General features: G+C 38.1%; 1 protein-coding gene across 1 annotated transcript in view; it reads right to left on the bottom strand.

The window, feature by feature from the left end:
• Positions 1 to 1503: 1503 nt before the first annotated feature.
• The window catches only part of ATM (ATM serine/threonine kinase), a 925848-nt gene continuing 912509 nt past the window's right edge, over positions 1504 to 14842 (bottom strand). Inside the window, exons 62-63 of the mRNA XM_053708547.1 lie at positions 3624 to 3751; positions 1504 to 2258 (exon numbers count right to left, since the gene is read on the bottom strand). Of these exons, the coding sequence (XP_053564522.1) occupies positions 2075 to 2258; positions 3624 to 3751 (312 nt within the window). The 3' untranslated portion in view covers positions 1504 to 2074. The remainder of the gene's footprint in view (positions 2259 to 3623; positions 3752 to 14842) is intronic.

Consider the following 14842-nt stretch of genomic DNA (forward strand, 5'->3'; position numbering starts at 1 on the left):
AAACAAGATTGATGACAGGAATAAAACCCCTATATGGTAGAAATGAGAGAAAAGGTGCAGAAGATTTAAAGCAGTGTTTCTCAAATCCAGTCTTCAAGTACCGCTAATAGGCCAGATTTTAAAAATATCTGAACTGAAGCACAGATTAAATAATCAGCTGATGGTTTGAAAACAGGTTAGTAACCATGGGTACTGATTAACTGATTATTTCACCTGTGCTCTAGTTAAGATATTCTAAATATCTGGCCTGTTAGGGGTACTTGAGGACTGGAGTTGAGAAAAGAAATAAGAGTTGCAGCAATATTGCATTCTCTGCATGCTTGAATAATACTATTTCCTGTGTTGTCATTGCAGTCAGAATGTGGTGGGTATCTCACAATCTGCGTGTACTGCTGTAAGGTGATTATGGTTCCTTATAAATCTTGTAACTGTTGTAGGGCCAGAATGAGGCTATTGGTAAAAGTATCAGCAAAATGTAATGGTGCCACACAAGAGGGTAAGGAATTCTATGTTATGTGCCATGAAGCATATGTTGTACAGATGGTAAAACCCAGCAAGCATCCTCTAGAAATTGACTCTGTATCAGATTATCTTTACTGAGAGATCAGAAACATTTAGATGAATGAGCACATCATTAGAAGCCTTTCAGATTACATGAATAAACAGTGATTGTTTGGAGCTATGTGGTAGAGATGACAATCTATTTGATGAATTGAAGTTAAAAGGTGAAAAAGTCCAGGTGAAGTAACCATCTCTAAGAAGAAACTTCAAAAAATATTCGAGATTGAAATGGACTGAAGGAGATGAGGTTTCCTGGTTACATTTATAATTTTAAGTTTTACCATTCTCCAAGTAGTTTGATACTAGCCCTATGGTGATGAAACATCTCCTGCTTAATGGACTGTGAAATACATAATTGTTGGTTTCAGATATTTATGTTACCTGCTAAAATAAAAATAACCAACACAGCTACTGTCATATCATTAAATCTGCAATAAGGACATCCATATTATTTATATTGCTTTAGTTATTTAATAGAATATAAAAAAAAATTATTTAACTTAATTGTGTGCCAGCAAATCTTCCTTATTATTTGGGTACTAACTTATGGCATATGTGTAATAAATCATTTGCTTTTCAAACCTCACAGTACAGTACCTACCATATGAACAAGTACAAGCAAATGTCAGATTATAACAGTGATGGCCAACAGAATGATGTCATTTTAGAACATGACCAACAAGCAGAAATCAGCAATTTCTTCCACTGCATAAAGAAATATTTGACTGCTGTTTGAGACTAGCACAGTGGCTAACTGTGAAGACAGCAGAAAATATAAATTGCTAAGGGCTTCATATCATAAAATGGCACCATGCTTTCATGTGTTAAAAACCGCAAAAAGTTAGTAGAAGTAAAAGGTTTTGAATTTCATCATTCTAAACCGTTTTTATATATAATACAGACTTCAATGCCCCTTAGTAAATCAATTTCTTAAAGAAAGGATTTAATAATTGCTTTTATAACATTGGTTTATTACCTTTTTAAATATCAACAGATTTTGTGAGTATTATATCAATACATGTTTAAAATGAACTTCTAAATACAGAATTATAACAAAATACACAATGTATGTATTTTTGCTAACTAAAAACTAATAATGAGGTCCTTTACTAAAGACAATGAAGAGAATTATCCTTCCTTTGTATGTAACTTTACAATATACAGTTATACTCAAAGTGCTATCTACAGACTGTAAAAAAAGGTTCTTTAAAAGCTACAATAGGAATTGCATATTTAAATTTTACACTATTCGGTATCTACAAAGAGCAGTAATCTATGTAATCTACTAGCCCATTAAAGCAAAGTGAAATGACTTTGGTTCACATCTACATCATTATATTTATATTTTTGACTCCTATTTTATCATAAGATGTAGAAGCTGATTAACTATTACTTAAAGTAAAAATGAAATGTAATAATTGAATTTAACTGCTTTGCAGTCCTATGGGCGTTGCATTTTTTCCATTATGAAAAACAGTTATAGAGAGAAGGCTTTATTGGTAGAAGTCTCTCATTAAACCCATGCCTTCCAGCCAGGAAAGAGCCTGCTGAGATTCTTAGGATCCATTGCTTGTTGGATGAGAAGATTCACTTGTCCACCTACGTTGAGGACAGTCCCCTCTTCCACTCCTTTTAGCTTCTCCTGAAGACGCAGTAGAACACGTTCCGCAACTTTATTAAAGCTCTGTGTGTCATTGCTGAGAAACATAGACACAGCAAGGTTTATATCAATAATGATGCATCAATTTCTTTATTCCCAACATGGTGACAGAGTATTCAGGTACTTAGGGTATAATGCCTCATTTGCCTTTTTGGAGTATATAACATTTTCCAGTATCCTACATGGGTGCCTCCCCTTTAAATATATATGTATGTGGTTATGTGTGTGTGTTCCTATATATAGGTAAACAACTTTATCCTGAAGACCTGAGATTGCCTGTGCCACTTAGTGCTAAGGTTGGCCGTGTGTTGCTGGATTCTGCACAAAGGATTTAGCTCCTTCCTGTAACAAAACTACCTAATTTTTCAAAATAAGGGACTCAACATATTTGAAAACAAAAAAAGAATAACAAAAGAAAAATAACCAAAAAATTTATACATTGCCATTTCTCCTTGACAAACTATTAAGCCAAGAGAATCTTCTTCTGATTGTTGCTAATGGTTCCCAAACCTTCCAAACTTTGGGAGAATTACAGAAAAGCATATATGAGAAGGGACCATTGCCCTGTAAGAAACGTTTGAACACCTGAAATGTGACTAACATTTTATGAATTTTGCCCTGTTTTGTACTCTAGGCCTTGAAACGGGCATCAGTCAATATCAAAGACAAAGCACAAGCTTTGCATAAGCAAATATTTTTTAACTGATATTTACACAAGTCAAAATTTATAAAAAAACAAACAGTGTGTCATAATTTAGCACAAAAATGTTTGTATTATCAGGTATATCTTTCTCAATATAGATTATTTTATATTAGTTATATATGCTATCATCAGTTAGCCAAGTATAAATCTTAATTCCCCGATGCAAGTTAACATAGGCACAAATGTTGCATAAGCAACAAATTTTAACTGATATCAAAATTTATTAAAAAAAATTCAGTGGGTCAAAATGAAACACAAAATGTTTCTCATGCCTCTATTTGGTGTACCAAACCACTGCTACAGTAAAGTACTTTAAAAAGTACTTGTGCAGTCATGCCCCATGCTCTTGTGCAACCAATAGCACAAGAGCAGGGCTTGTCACCTGACTGGATCTATATGATTTAACTCCACTACCCTTGAGGTGGCGGAGAGACTTAACTACCTTTTCATGCTTGCGCATCCGCAACTTAATAAATTAGGCCCATCAACTTCAGTGGCAGAACACTTACGATGCTTGGAAGCTCTCTACCAACTCCAAAAATATAACAGGCACCATACTCCCATCAGAACCTGAATATAATGTCACCAATGTAGTGGGAGAGTAAATATTGTTATAAGTGGTAGACAAAAACAATGTGATACATGCAACGCAAAAATACCAATAGCTAGAGTGACATTGTAATCTAAATTTCATCTCACCAGGAGTTCCTGTGACACTCTGGATCATCTCCACCAGCTGTGGCGTTGAGATCAGCTTCATCCTGCTGCAGATACAGTGCTTTCAGTGGATTCATTGTCCAGTCAAACAGGGGATCATAGAGAAGAACCTAGGAATTTGATGAAAACAATGATACAGGGATGTTGGATCTGGTAATAGCTTCCCTTAACTATAATAGAACATTATAAACATCAACCCTTCATAGAATAAACAGAAATGACTGCAGGTTAGCTCTTTAATGGCCACATAAGTGATATCACTGCAAATTTAATTGCTGGGACATAAAAAAGAATCAGGTAATATCTGATGTACATAAAAGTAACAATGTACCTAATATTATGGCAAGATGAGTAGCTAAAGCATAATTTCAGACCATAAATATTGCCCAGTGCAAACATAACCCACAGTCCAAGGGGTCATAGCTCTGCAGAACAAGGCAGTGTTGGACAACTCAGGTCATAGTTTGACTAGCATGGACTTTATGTAGCCTGAGATTGGGGCTCACACAGAGCAATGAGACTGAACTTGATGGTAAGGGCCTGTAAGATAGTCCCATATGATGCAGGACACTTGGCAATTTTTTTAATTAGAACAATATTGTTCTTAGATATTTGTAGTTATAAAACAAGGGTGTCCACTTAACTTATGGGCTGAAAACATGACAGGGGTTCAGGTTAAATACAGGCGAGTCAGATATTTTAATTTTTTTCTCAAGCGGTAAGATCATTAAAATCTGGTCTGGACCAGTGTTCCCTCTAAGGGATGTTTTGTGAGTGGTTCAGCAGTGAAACAGTTAATTAGAGCAATTAGCAAACAGTACACAATGCAGACTGCAAGGTATGGGCGCTTCCTTTATTAACTGTTTCACCACTTCTAGGCCACTCACAAAACTGGCCTTAGAAGTAACACTGGTCTTGATTATACTCATGGGGCAGTAAAGAATAGTTGCCAATATGGTGTCTGTCAATTTGTAGTGAAGGTGAATTTGCAGCATAATTATATATAAACCGATTTACTCCATTAATTAAATTATATGCAAATTTCTTAAATATCTTGGTATTGATAAGGTATACAGCTTTGTGTCTTCTTCTACCCATTATATATATATATATATATATATATATATATATATATATATATATATATATATATATATATATATAAACACCCTCCCATGAAAGGAGGAAAGTGATTTATGACCTCAAGAGCGAAATTATCTGAGAAGTCTTGTAATTTTAGAAAGGCAAATTATAGCTTGAGAGCCGTTTATCTCGCTATGCAGGGTTCTGGAGGTGGAGAGACACGCACACACATTACAATATAATACTACAACACCAAAGATTTTAGGTGATTTCTAGAGGTATGCACAGGTGAAAAATTCAGTTTAGCCGAATCTTTTGTTACAAATATAAAAAAAATTAAAAAAAAGAGTATTTTGAATATAAATTTCCTATGCTGTTTGTTATTTGTTTTGTTTTAAATTAAACAAACACCGACCATTTGTGTAACATTTTAATTTTTCGTAAAAGGGACACTCAAGAGAAAATAAAATTACTTTATCTGAATCATGAAAGTTTCAAACAACTTTCCAATTTACTTCCATGTGCACAGTCTTTTAATATTTACACTTTGAGTCATAAGCTCCTACTGAGCATGTGCAAGAATTCACAAAATGACAGCTGTCACGTGATACAGGAGTGGAAACAGACATAACTTTGAAATTTGTCAGAAAAAACATAATTTATGTAAGAACTTACCTGATAAATTAATTTCTTTCATATTGGCAAGAGTCCATGAGCTAGTGACGTGTGGGATATACATTCCTACCAGGAGGGGCAAAGTTTCCCAAACCTCAAAATGCCTATAAATACACCCCCCACCACACCCACAATTCAGTTTAACGGATAGCCAAGAAGTGGGGTGATAAGAAAGGAGCGAAAGCATCAACAAGGAATTGGAATAATTGTGCTTTATACAAAAAAATCATAACCACCACAAAAAGGGTGGGCCTCATGGACTCTTGCCAATATGAAAGAAATGAATTTATCAGGTCAGTTCTTACATAAATTATGTTTTCTTTCATGTAATTGGCAAGAGTCCATGAGCTAGTGACGTATGGGATAGCAAATACCCAAGATGTGGAACTCCACGCAAGAGTCACTAGAGAGGGAGGGATAAAAATAAAGACAGCCAATTCCGCTGAAAAAAGAATCTAAAACCCAAATCAAAAGTTTTAATCTTTATAATGAAAAAAATGAAATTATAAGCAGAAGAATCAAACTGAAACAGCTGCCTGAAGAACTTTTCTACCAAAAACTGCTTCTGAAGAAGAGAAAACATCAAAATGGTAGAATTTAGTAAAAGTATGCAAAGAAGACCAAGTTGCTGCTTTGCAAATCTGATCAACAGAAGCTTCATTCTTAAAAGCCCAGGAAGTAGAAACTGACCTAGTAGAATGAGCCGTAATCCTCTGAGACGGGGATTTACCTGACTCCAAATAAGCATGATGGATCAAAAGCTTTAACCAAGACGCCAAAGAAATGGCAAAAGCCTTCTGACCTTTCCTAGAACCAGAAAAGATAACAAATAGACTAGAAGTCTTTCTGAAATCTTTAGTAGCTTCAACATAATATTTCAAAGCTCTTACCACGTCCAGAGAATGTAAAGATCTTTCCAAAGAATTCTTAGGATTAGGACACAACGAAGGGACAACAATTTCTCTACTAATGTTGTTAGAATTCACAACTTTAGGTAAAAATTTAAATGAAGTCCGCAAAACCGCCTTATCCTGATGAAAAATCAGAAAAGGAGACTCACAAGAAAGAGCAGATAGCTCAGAAACTCTTCTAGCAGAAGAGATAGCCAAAAGGAACAACACTTTCCAAGAAAGTAATTTCATGTCCAAAGAATGCATAGGCTCAAACGGAGGAGCCTGTAAAGCCTTCAAAACCAAATTAAGACTCCAAGGAGGAGAAACTGGCTTAATGACAGGCTTGATACGAACCAAAGCCTGTACAAAACAATGAATGTCAGGAAGATTAGCAATTTTTCTGTGAAACAGAACAGAAAGAGCATAAATTTGTCCTTTCAAAGAACTTGCAGACAAACCCTTATCCAAACCATCCTGAAGAAACTGTAAAATTCTAGGAATTCTAAAAGAATGCCAAGAGAATTTATGAGAAGAACACCATGAAATGTAAGTCTTCCAAACTCGGTAATAAATCTTTCTAGACACAGATTTGCGAGCCTGCAACATAGTATTAATCACTGAGTCAGAGAAACCTCTATGACTTAGCACTAAGAGTTCAATCTCCATACCTTCAAATTTAATGATTTGAGATCCAGATGGAAAAATGGACCTTGAGATAGAAGGTCTGGCCTTAACGGAAGTGGCCAAGGTTGCCAACTGGACATCTGAACAAGATCCGCATACCAAAACCTGTGTGGCCATGCTGGAGCCACCAGCAGTACAAATGAATGCTCCATTATGATTTTGGAAATCACTCTTGGAAGAAGAACTAGAGGCGGAAAGATATAAGCAGGTTGATAATTCCAAGGAAGTGACAACGCATCCACTGCTTCCGACCTGAGGATACCTGGACCTGAACAGATACCTGGGAAGTTTCCTGTTTAGATGAGAAGCCATCAGATCTATTTCTGGAAGCCCCCACATCTGAACAATCGGAAGAAACACATCTGGGTGAAGAGACCATTCTCCCGGATTTAAAGTTTGGCGACTGAGATAATCCGCTTCCCAATTGTCTATACCTGGGATATGAACCACAGAGATTAGACAGGAGCTGGATTCCGCCCATGCAAGTATCCGAGACACTTCTTTCATAGCCTGAGGACTGTGAGTCCCACCTTGATGATTGATATACGCCACGGTTGTGACATTGTCTGTCTGAAAACAAATAAACGGTTCTCTCTTCAGAAGAAGCCAAAACTGAAGAGCTCTGAGAATAAAATATTGATTGGTAATCTCGCCTCTTGAGATTTCCAAACCCCCTGCGCTGTCAGAGATCCCCAGACAGCTCCCCAACCTGAAAGACTTGCATCTGTTGTGATCACAGTCCAGGTTGGACGAACAAAAACAGAATTTATGTTTACCTGATAAATTTCTTTCTCCAACGGTGTGTCCGGTCCACGGCGTCATCCTTACTTGTGGGATATTCTCTTCCCCAACAGGAAATGGCAAAGAGCCCAGCAAAGCTGGTCACATGATCCCTCCTAGGCTCCGCCTACCCCAGTCATTCGACCGACGTTAAGGAGGAATAATAGCATAGGAGAAACCATATGGTACCGTGGTGACTGTAGTTAAAGAAAATAAATTATCAGACCTGATTAAAAAACCAGGGCGGGCCGTGGACCGGACACACCGTTGGAGAAAGAAATTTATCAGGTAAACATAAATTCTGTTTTCTCCAACATAGGTGTGTCCGGTCCACGGCGTCATCCTTACTTGTGGGAACCAATACCAAAGCTTTAGGACACGGATGAAGGGAGGGAGCAAATCAGGTCACCTAAATGGAAGGCACCACGGCTTGCAAAACCTTTCTCCCAAAAATAGCCTCAGAAGAAGCAAAAGTATCAAACTTGTAAAATTTGGTAAAAGTGTGCAGTGAAGACCAAGTCGCTGCCCTACATATCTGATCAACAGAAGCCTCGTTCTTGAAGGCCCATGTGGAAGCCACAGCCCTAGTGGAATGAGCCGTGATTCTTTCGGGAGGCTGCCGTCCGGCAGTCTCGTAAGCCAATCTGATGATGCTTTTAATCCAAAAAGAGAGAGAGGTAGAAGTTGCTTTTTGACCTCTCCTTTTACCTGAATAAACAACAAACAGTTAAACACTAAAAAACTCTAAGCCATCTCCGTGGAGATGTTGCCTGTACAACGGCAAAGAGAATGACTGGGGTAGGCGGAGCCTAGGAGGGATCATGTGACCAGCTTTGCTGGGCTCTTTGCCATTTCCTGTTGGGGAAGAGAATATCCCACAAGTAAGGATGACGCCGTGGACCGGACACACCTATGTTGGAGAAAGAGGCCCCTTGGACTAAACGATGGTGATCTGTCCACCACGTCAGAGAGTGTCGTACATTCGGATTTAAGAATATCAATTGTGATATCTTTGTATAATCCCTGCACCACTGGTTCAGCATACAAAGCTGAAGAGGTCGCATGTGAAAACGAGCAAAGGGGATCGCGTCCAATGCAGCAGTCATGAGACCTAGAATTTCCATGCATAAAGCTACCGAAGGGAATGATTGAGACTGAAGGTTTCGACAAGCTGAAACCAATTTCAGACGTCTCTTTTCTGTTAGAGACAAGGTCATGAACACTGAATCTATTTGGAAACCTAAAAAGGTTACTCTTGTCTGAGGAATCAATGAACTCTTTGGTAAATTGATCCTCTAACCATGTTTTTGAAGAAACGACACAAGTCGATTCGTATGAGATTCTGCAGAATGTGAAGACTGAGCAAGTACCAAGATATCGTCCAAATAAGGAAATACCGCAATACCCTGTTCTCTGATTACAGATAGAAGGGCACCGAGAACCTTTGAAAAGATCCTTGGAGCTGTCGCTAGGCCAAACGGCAGGGCCACAAACTGGTAATGCTTGTCTAGAAAAGAGAATCTCAGAAACTGAAAATGATCTGGATGAATCGGAATATGAAGATATGCATCCTGTAAATCTATTGTAGACATATAATGCCCTTGCTGAACAAAAGGCAGAATAGTCCTTATAGTTACCATTTTGAATGTTGGTATCCTTACATAACTATTCAATATTTTTAGATCCAGAACTGGTCTGAAGGAATTCTCTTTCTTTGGTACAATGAATAGATTTGAGTAAAACCCCAGACCCTGTTCCAGAACTGGAACTGGCACAATTACTCCAGCCAATTCTAGATCTGAAACACATTTCAGAAATGCCTGAGCCTTCACTGGGTTTATTGGAATGCGAGAGAGAAAAAATCTTCTCGCAGGCGGCCTTACCTTGAAACCTATTCTGTACCCTTGTGAAAAAATGTTCTGAATCCAAAGACTGTGAATCGAATTGATCCAAATATCTTTGAAAAATCGTAACCTGCCCTCTACCAGCTGAGCTGGAATGAGGGCCGCACCTTCATGTGGACTTGGGAGCTGGCTTTGGCTTTCTAAAAGGCTTGGATTTATTCCAGACTGGAGATGGTTTCCAAACAGAAACCGTTCCTTTAGGGGAAGGGTCAGGCTTCTGTTCCTTATTCTGACGAAAGGAACGAAAACTATTAGCAGCCCTATATTTACCTTTAGATTTTTTGTCCTGAGGCAAAAAAGTTCCTTTCCCCCCAGTAACAGTTGAAATAATAGAATCCAACTGAGAACCAAATAATTTATTACGTTGGAAAGAAAGAGAATGCAAAGTTGACTTAGAAGACATATCTGCATTCCAAGTTTTAAGCCATAAAGCTCTTCTAGCTAAAATAGCTAAAGACATATACCTGACATCAACTCTAATGATATCAAAGATGGCATCACAGACAAAGTTATTAGCATGTTGAAGAAGTTTAACAATGCTATGAGTATTATGATCTGACACTTGTTGCGCTAAAGCCTCCAACCAAAAAGTTGAAGCTGCTGCAACATCAGCCAAAGATATAGCAGGTCTAAGTAAATTACCTGAACATAAATAAGCTTTTCTTAAAAAAGATTCAATTTTCCTATCTAAAGGATCTTTAAACGAAGTGCTATCTGCCGTAGGAATAGTAGTACGTTTAGCAAGGGTAGAGATAGCCCCATCAACTTTAGGGATTTTGTCCCAAAACTCTAATCTGTCAGATGGCACAGGGTACAATTTCTTAAACCTTTGAGAAGGAGAAAATGAAGTACCCAGATTATTCCATTCCCTAGAAATTACTTCAGAAATAGCATCAGGGACAGGAAAAACTTCTGGAATAACTATAGGAGGTTTAAAAACCGAATTTAAACGCTTAGTACATTTAGTATCAAGAGGACTAGATTCCTCCATCTCCAATGCGATTAAAACTTCTTTAAGTAAAGAGCGAATAAATTCCATTTTAAATAAATATGAAGATTTATCAGTGTCAATATCTGAGACAGAATCCTCTGAACCAGAAAAATCCTCATCAGAAATAGACAAATCAGAATGATGACGGTCATTTAAAAATTCATCTGAAAAATGAGAAGTTTTAAAAGACCTTTTACGTTTACTGGAAGGAGGAATAATAGACATAGCCTTCCTAATAGATTTAGAAACAAATTCTTTTATATTAACAGGAACATCCTGAGTATTAGATGTTGAGGGAACAGAAACAGGTAATGGAATATTACTAATGGAAATACTATCTGCATTAGCAAGTTTATCATGATATTCATCACAAACTACAGCCGGAGGAACAGTTACCACAAGTTTACAACAGATGCACTTAACTTTGGTAGAACCAGCATCAGGCAGCGTCTTTCCAGAAGTAGATTCTGATCCAGGGTCAATTTGAGACATCTTGCAATATGTAAAAGAAAAAACAACATATAAAGCAAAACTTATCAAATTCCTTAAATGACAGTTTCAGGAATGGGAAAAAATGCCAATGAACAAGCCTCTAGCAACCAGAAGCAATGAAAAATGAGACTGAAATAATGTGAAAAAAAGGTGGAGACAAGAATGACGCCCACATTTTTTAGCGCCAAAAAAGACGCCCACATTATTGGCGCCAAGAATGACGCCACATCCGGTGACGCCGACATTTCTGGCGCAAAAACGTAAAAAAAATGACGCAATCACGAACAACTTCCGGCAATATGAATGACGCCGGAAATGACAAAAAAAATTTTGCGCCAAAAAAGTCCGCGCCAAGAATGACGCAATAAATTGAAGCATTTTCAGCCCCTGCGAGCCTAACAGCCCACAGGGAAAAAATTGATTATTCATATGCATTATCCCAAATAATGAAACTGACTGTCTGAAATAAGGAATATTGATCATCCTGAATCATGGCAAAACATAATTTATGTAAGAACTTACCTGATAAATTCATTTCTTTCATATTAGCAAGAGTCCATGAGCTAGTGACGTATGGGATATACATTCCTACCAGGAGGGGCAAAGTTTCCCAAACCTTAAAATGCCTATAAATACACCCCTCACCACACCCACAAATCAGTTTAACGCATAGCCAAGAAGTGGGGTGATAAGACAAAAGTGCGAAAGCATAAAAAATAAGGAATTGGAATAATTGTGCTTTATACAAAAAAATCATAACCACCACAAAAAGGGTGGGCCTCATGGACTCTTGCTAATATGAAAGAAATTAATTTATCAGGTAAATTATGTTTTCTTTCATGTAATTAGCAAGAGTCCATGAGCTAGTGACGTATGGGATAATGAATACCCAAGATGTGGACCTTCCACGCAAGAGTCACTAGAGAGGGAGGGAAAATAAAGACAGCCAATTCCGCTGAAAATAATCCACACCCAAAATAAAGTTTAAATCTTATAATGAAAAAAACTGAAATTATAAGCAGAAGAATCAAACTGAAACAGCTGCCTGAAGAACTTTTTTACCAAAAACTGCTTCAGAAGAAGAAAACACATCAAAATGGTAGAATTTAGTAAAAGTATGCAAAGAAGACCAAGTTGCTGCTTTGCAAATCTGATCAACCGAAGCTTCATTCCTAAACGCCCAGGAAGTAGAAACTGACCTCTGAGCTGTAATCCTCTGAGGCAGAGTTTTACCCGACTCGACATAAGCATGATGAATTAAAGATTTCAACCAAGACGCCAAAGAAATGGCAGAGGCCTTCTGACCTTTCCTAGAACCGGAAAAGATAACAAATAGACTAGAAGTCTTTCGGAAATTCTTAGTAGCTTCAACATAATATTTCAAAGCTCTAACTACATCCAAAGAATGCAATGATCTCTCCTTAGAATTCTTAGGATTAGGACACAATGAAGGAACCACAATTTCTCTACTAATGTTGTTAGAATTCACAACCTTAGGTAAAAATTTAAAAGAAGTTCGCAACACCGCCTTATCCTGATGAAAAATCAGAAAAGGAGACTCACAAGAAAGAGCAGAAAATTCAGAAACTCTTCTAGCAGAAGAGATGGCCAAAAGAAACAAAACTTTCCAAGAAAGTAATTTAATGTCCAGTGAATGCATAGGTTCAAACGGAGGAGCTTGAAGAGCCCCCAGAACCAAATTCAAACTCCAAGGAGGAGAAATTGACTTAATAACAGGTTTTATACGAACCAAAGCTTGTACAAAACAATGAATATCAGGAAGATTAGCAATCTTTCTGTGAAAAAGAACAGAAAGAGCAGAGATTTGTCCTTTCAAGGAACTTGCAGACAAACCTTTATCCAAACCATCCTGAAGAAACTGTAAAATTCTCGGAATTCTAAAAGAATGCCAGGAAAAATGATGAGAAAGACACCAAGAAATGTAAATCTTCCAGACTCGATAATATATCTTCCTAGATACAGATTTACGAGCCTGTAACATAGTATTAATCACAGAGTCAGAGAAACCTCTTTGACTGAGAATCAAGCGTTCAATCTCCATACCTTCAAATTTAAGGATTTGAGATCCTGATGGAAAAAAGGACCTTGCGACAGAAGGTCTGGTCTTAACGGAAGAGTCCACGGTTGACATGTGGCCATCCGGACAAGATCTGCATACCAAAACCTGTGAGGCCATGCTGGAGCCACCAGCAGAACAAACAAGCATTCCTTCAGAATCTTGGAAATTACTCTTGGAAGAAGAACTAGAGGCGGAAAGATATAGGCAGGATGATACTTCCAAGGAAGTGACAATGCATCCACTGCTTCCGCCTGAGGATCCCTGGATCTGGACAGATACCTGGGAAGCTTTTTGTTTAGATGAGAAGCCATCAGATCTATTTCTGGAAGTCCCCACATTTGAACAATCTGAAGAAATACCTCTGGGTGAAGAGACCATTCGCCCGGATGTAACGTTTGGTGACTGAGATAATCCGCTTCCCAATTGTCTATACCTGGGATATGAACCGCAGAAATTAGACAGGAGCTGGATTCCGCCCATACCAGTATTCAAGATACTTCTTTCATAGCCAGAGGACTGTGAGGCCCTCCTTGATGATTGATATATGCCACAGTTGTGACATTGTCCGTCTGGAAACAAATGAACGACTCTCTCTTTAGAAGAGGCCATGACTGAAGAGCTCTGAAAATTGCACGGAGTTCCAAAATATTGATTGGTAATCTCACCTCCTGAGATTCCCAAACCCCTTGTGCTGTCAGAGACCCCGAAACAGCTCCCCAACCTGTCAGACTTGCATCTGTTGAAATCACAGTCCAGGTTGGAAGAACAAAAGAAGCCCCCTGAACTAAACGATGGTGATCTGTCCACCACGTCAGAGAGTGTCGTACAATCGGTTTTAAAGATATCAATTGAGATATCTTTGTATAATCCCTGCACCACTGGTTCAGCATACAAAGCTGAAGAGGTCGCATGTGAAAACGAGCAAAGGGGATCGAATCCGATGCAGCAGTCATAAGACCTAGAATTTCCATGCATAAGGCTACCGAAGGAAATGATTGAGACTGAAGGTTTCGACAAGCTGAAACCAATTTTAGACGTCTCTTGTCTGTCAAAGACAGAGTCATGGACACTGAATCTATCTGGAAACCTAAAAAGGTTACCCTTGTCTGAGGAATCAATGAACTTTTTAGTAAATTGATCCTCCAACCATGTTCTCGAAGAAACAATACAACCTGATTCGTATGAGATTCTGCTAAATGTGAAGACTGCGCAAGTACCAAGATATCATCCAAATAAGGAAATACCACAATACCCTGTTCTCTGATTACAGACAGAAGGGCACCGAGAACCTTTGTAAAAATCCTTGGAGCTGTTGCTAGGCCAAACGGCAGAGCCACAAACTGGTAATGCTTGTCTAGGAAAGAGAATCTCAGAAACTGATAGTGATCTGGATGAATCGGAATATGCAGATATGCATCCTGTAAATCTATTGTGGACATATAATGCCCTTGCTGAACAAAAGGCAGAATAGTCCTTATAGTTATCATTTTGAATGTTGGTATCCTTACATAATGATTCAATATTTTTAAATCCAGAACTGGTCTGAAGGAATTCTCCTTCTTTGGTACAATGAAGAGATTTGAGTAAAACCCCAGCCCCTGTTCCAGAACTGGAACTGG

This window comes from Bombina bombina, chromosome 3, assembly GCF_027579735.1.
Source record: "Bombina bombina isolate aBomBom1 chromosome 3, aBomBom1.pri, whole genome shotgun sequence".
In the NCBI taxonomy this organism is placed as follows: Eukaryota; Metazoa; Chordata; class Amphibia; order Anura; family Bombinatoridae; genus Bombina; species Bombina bombina.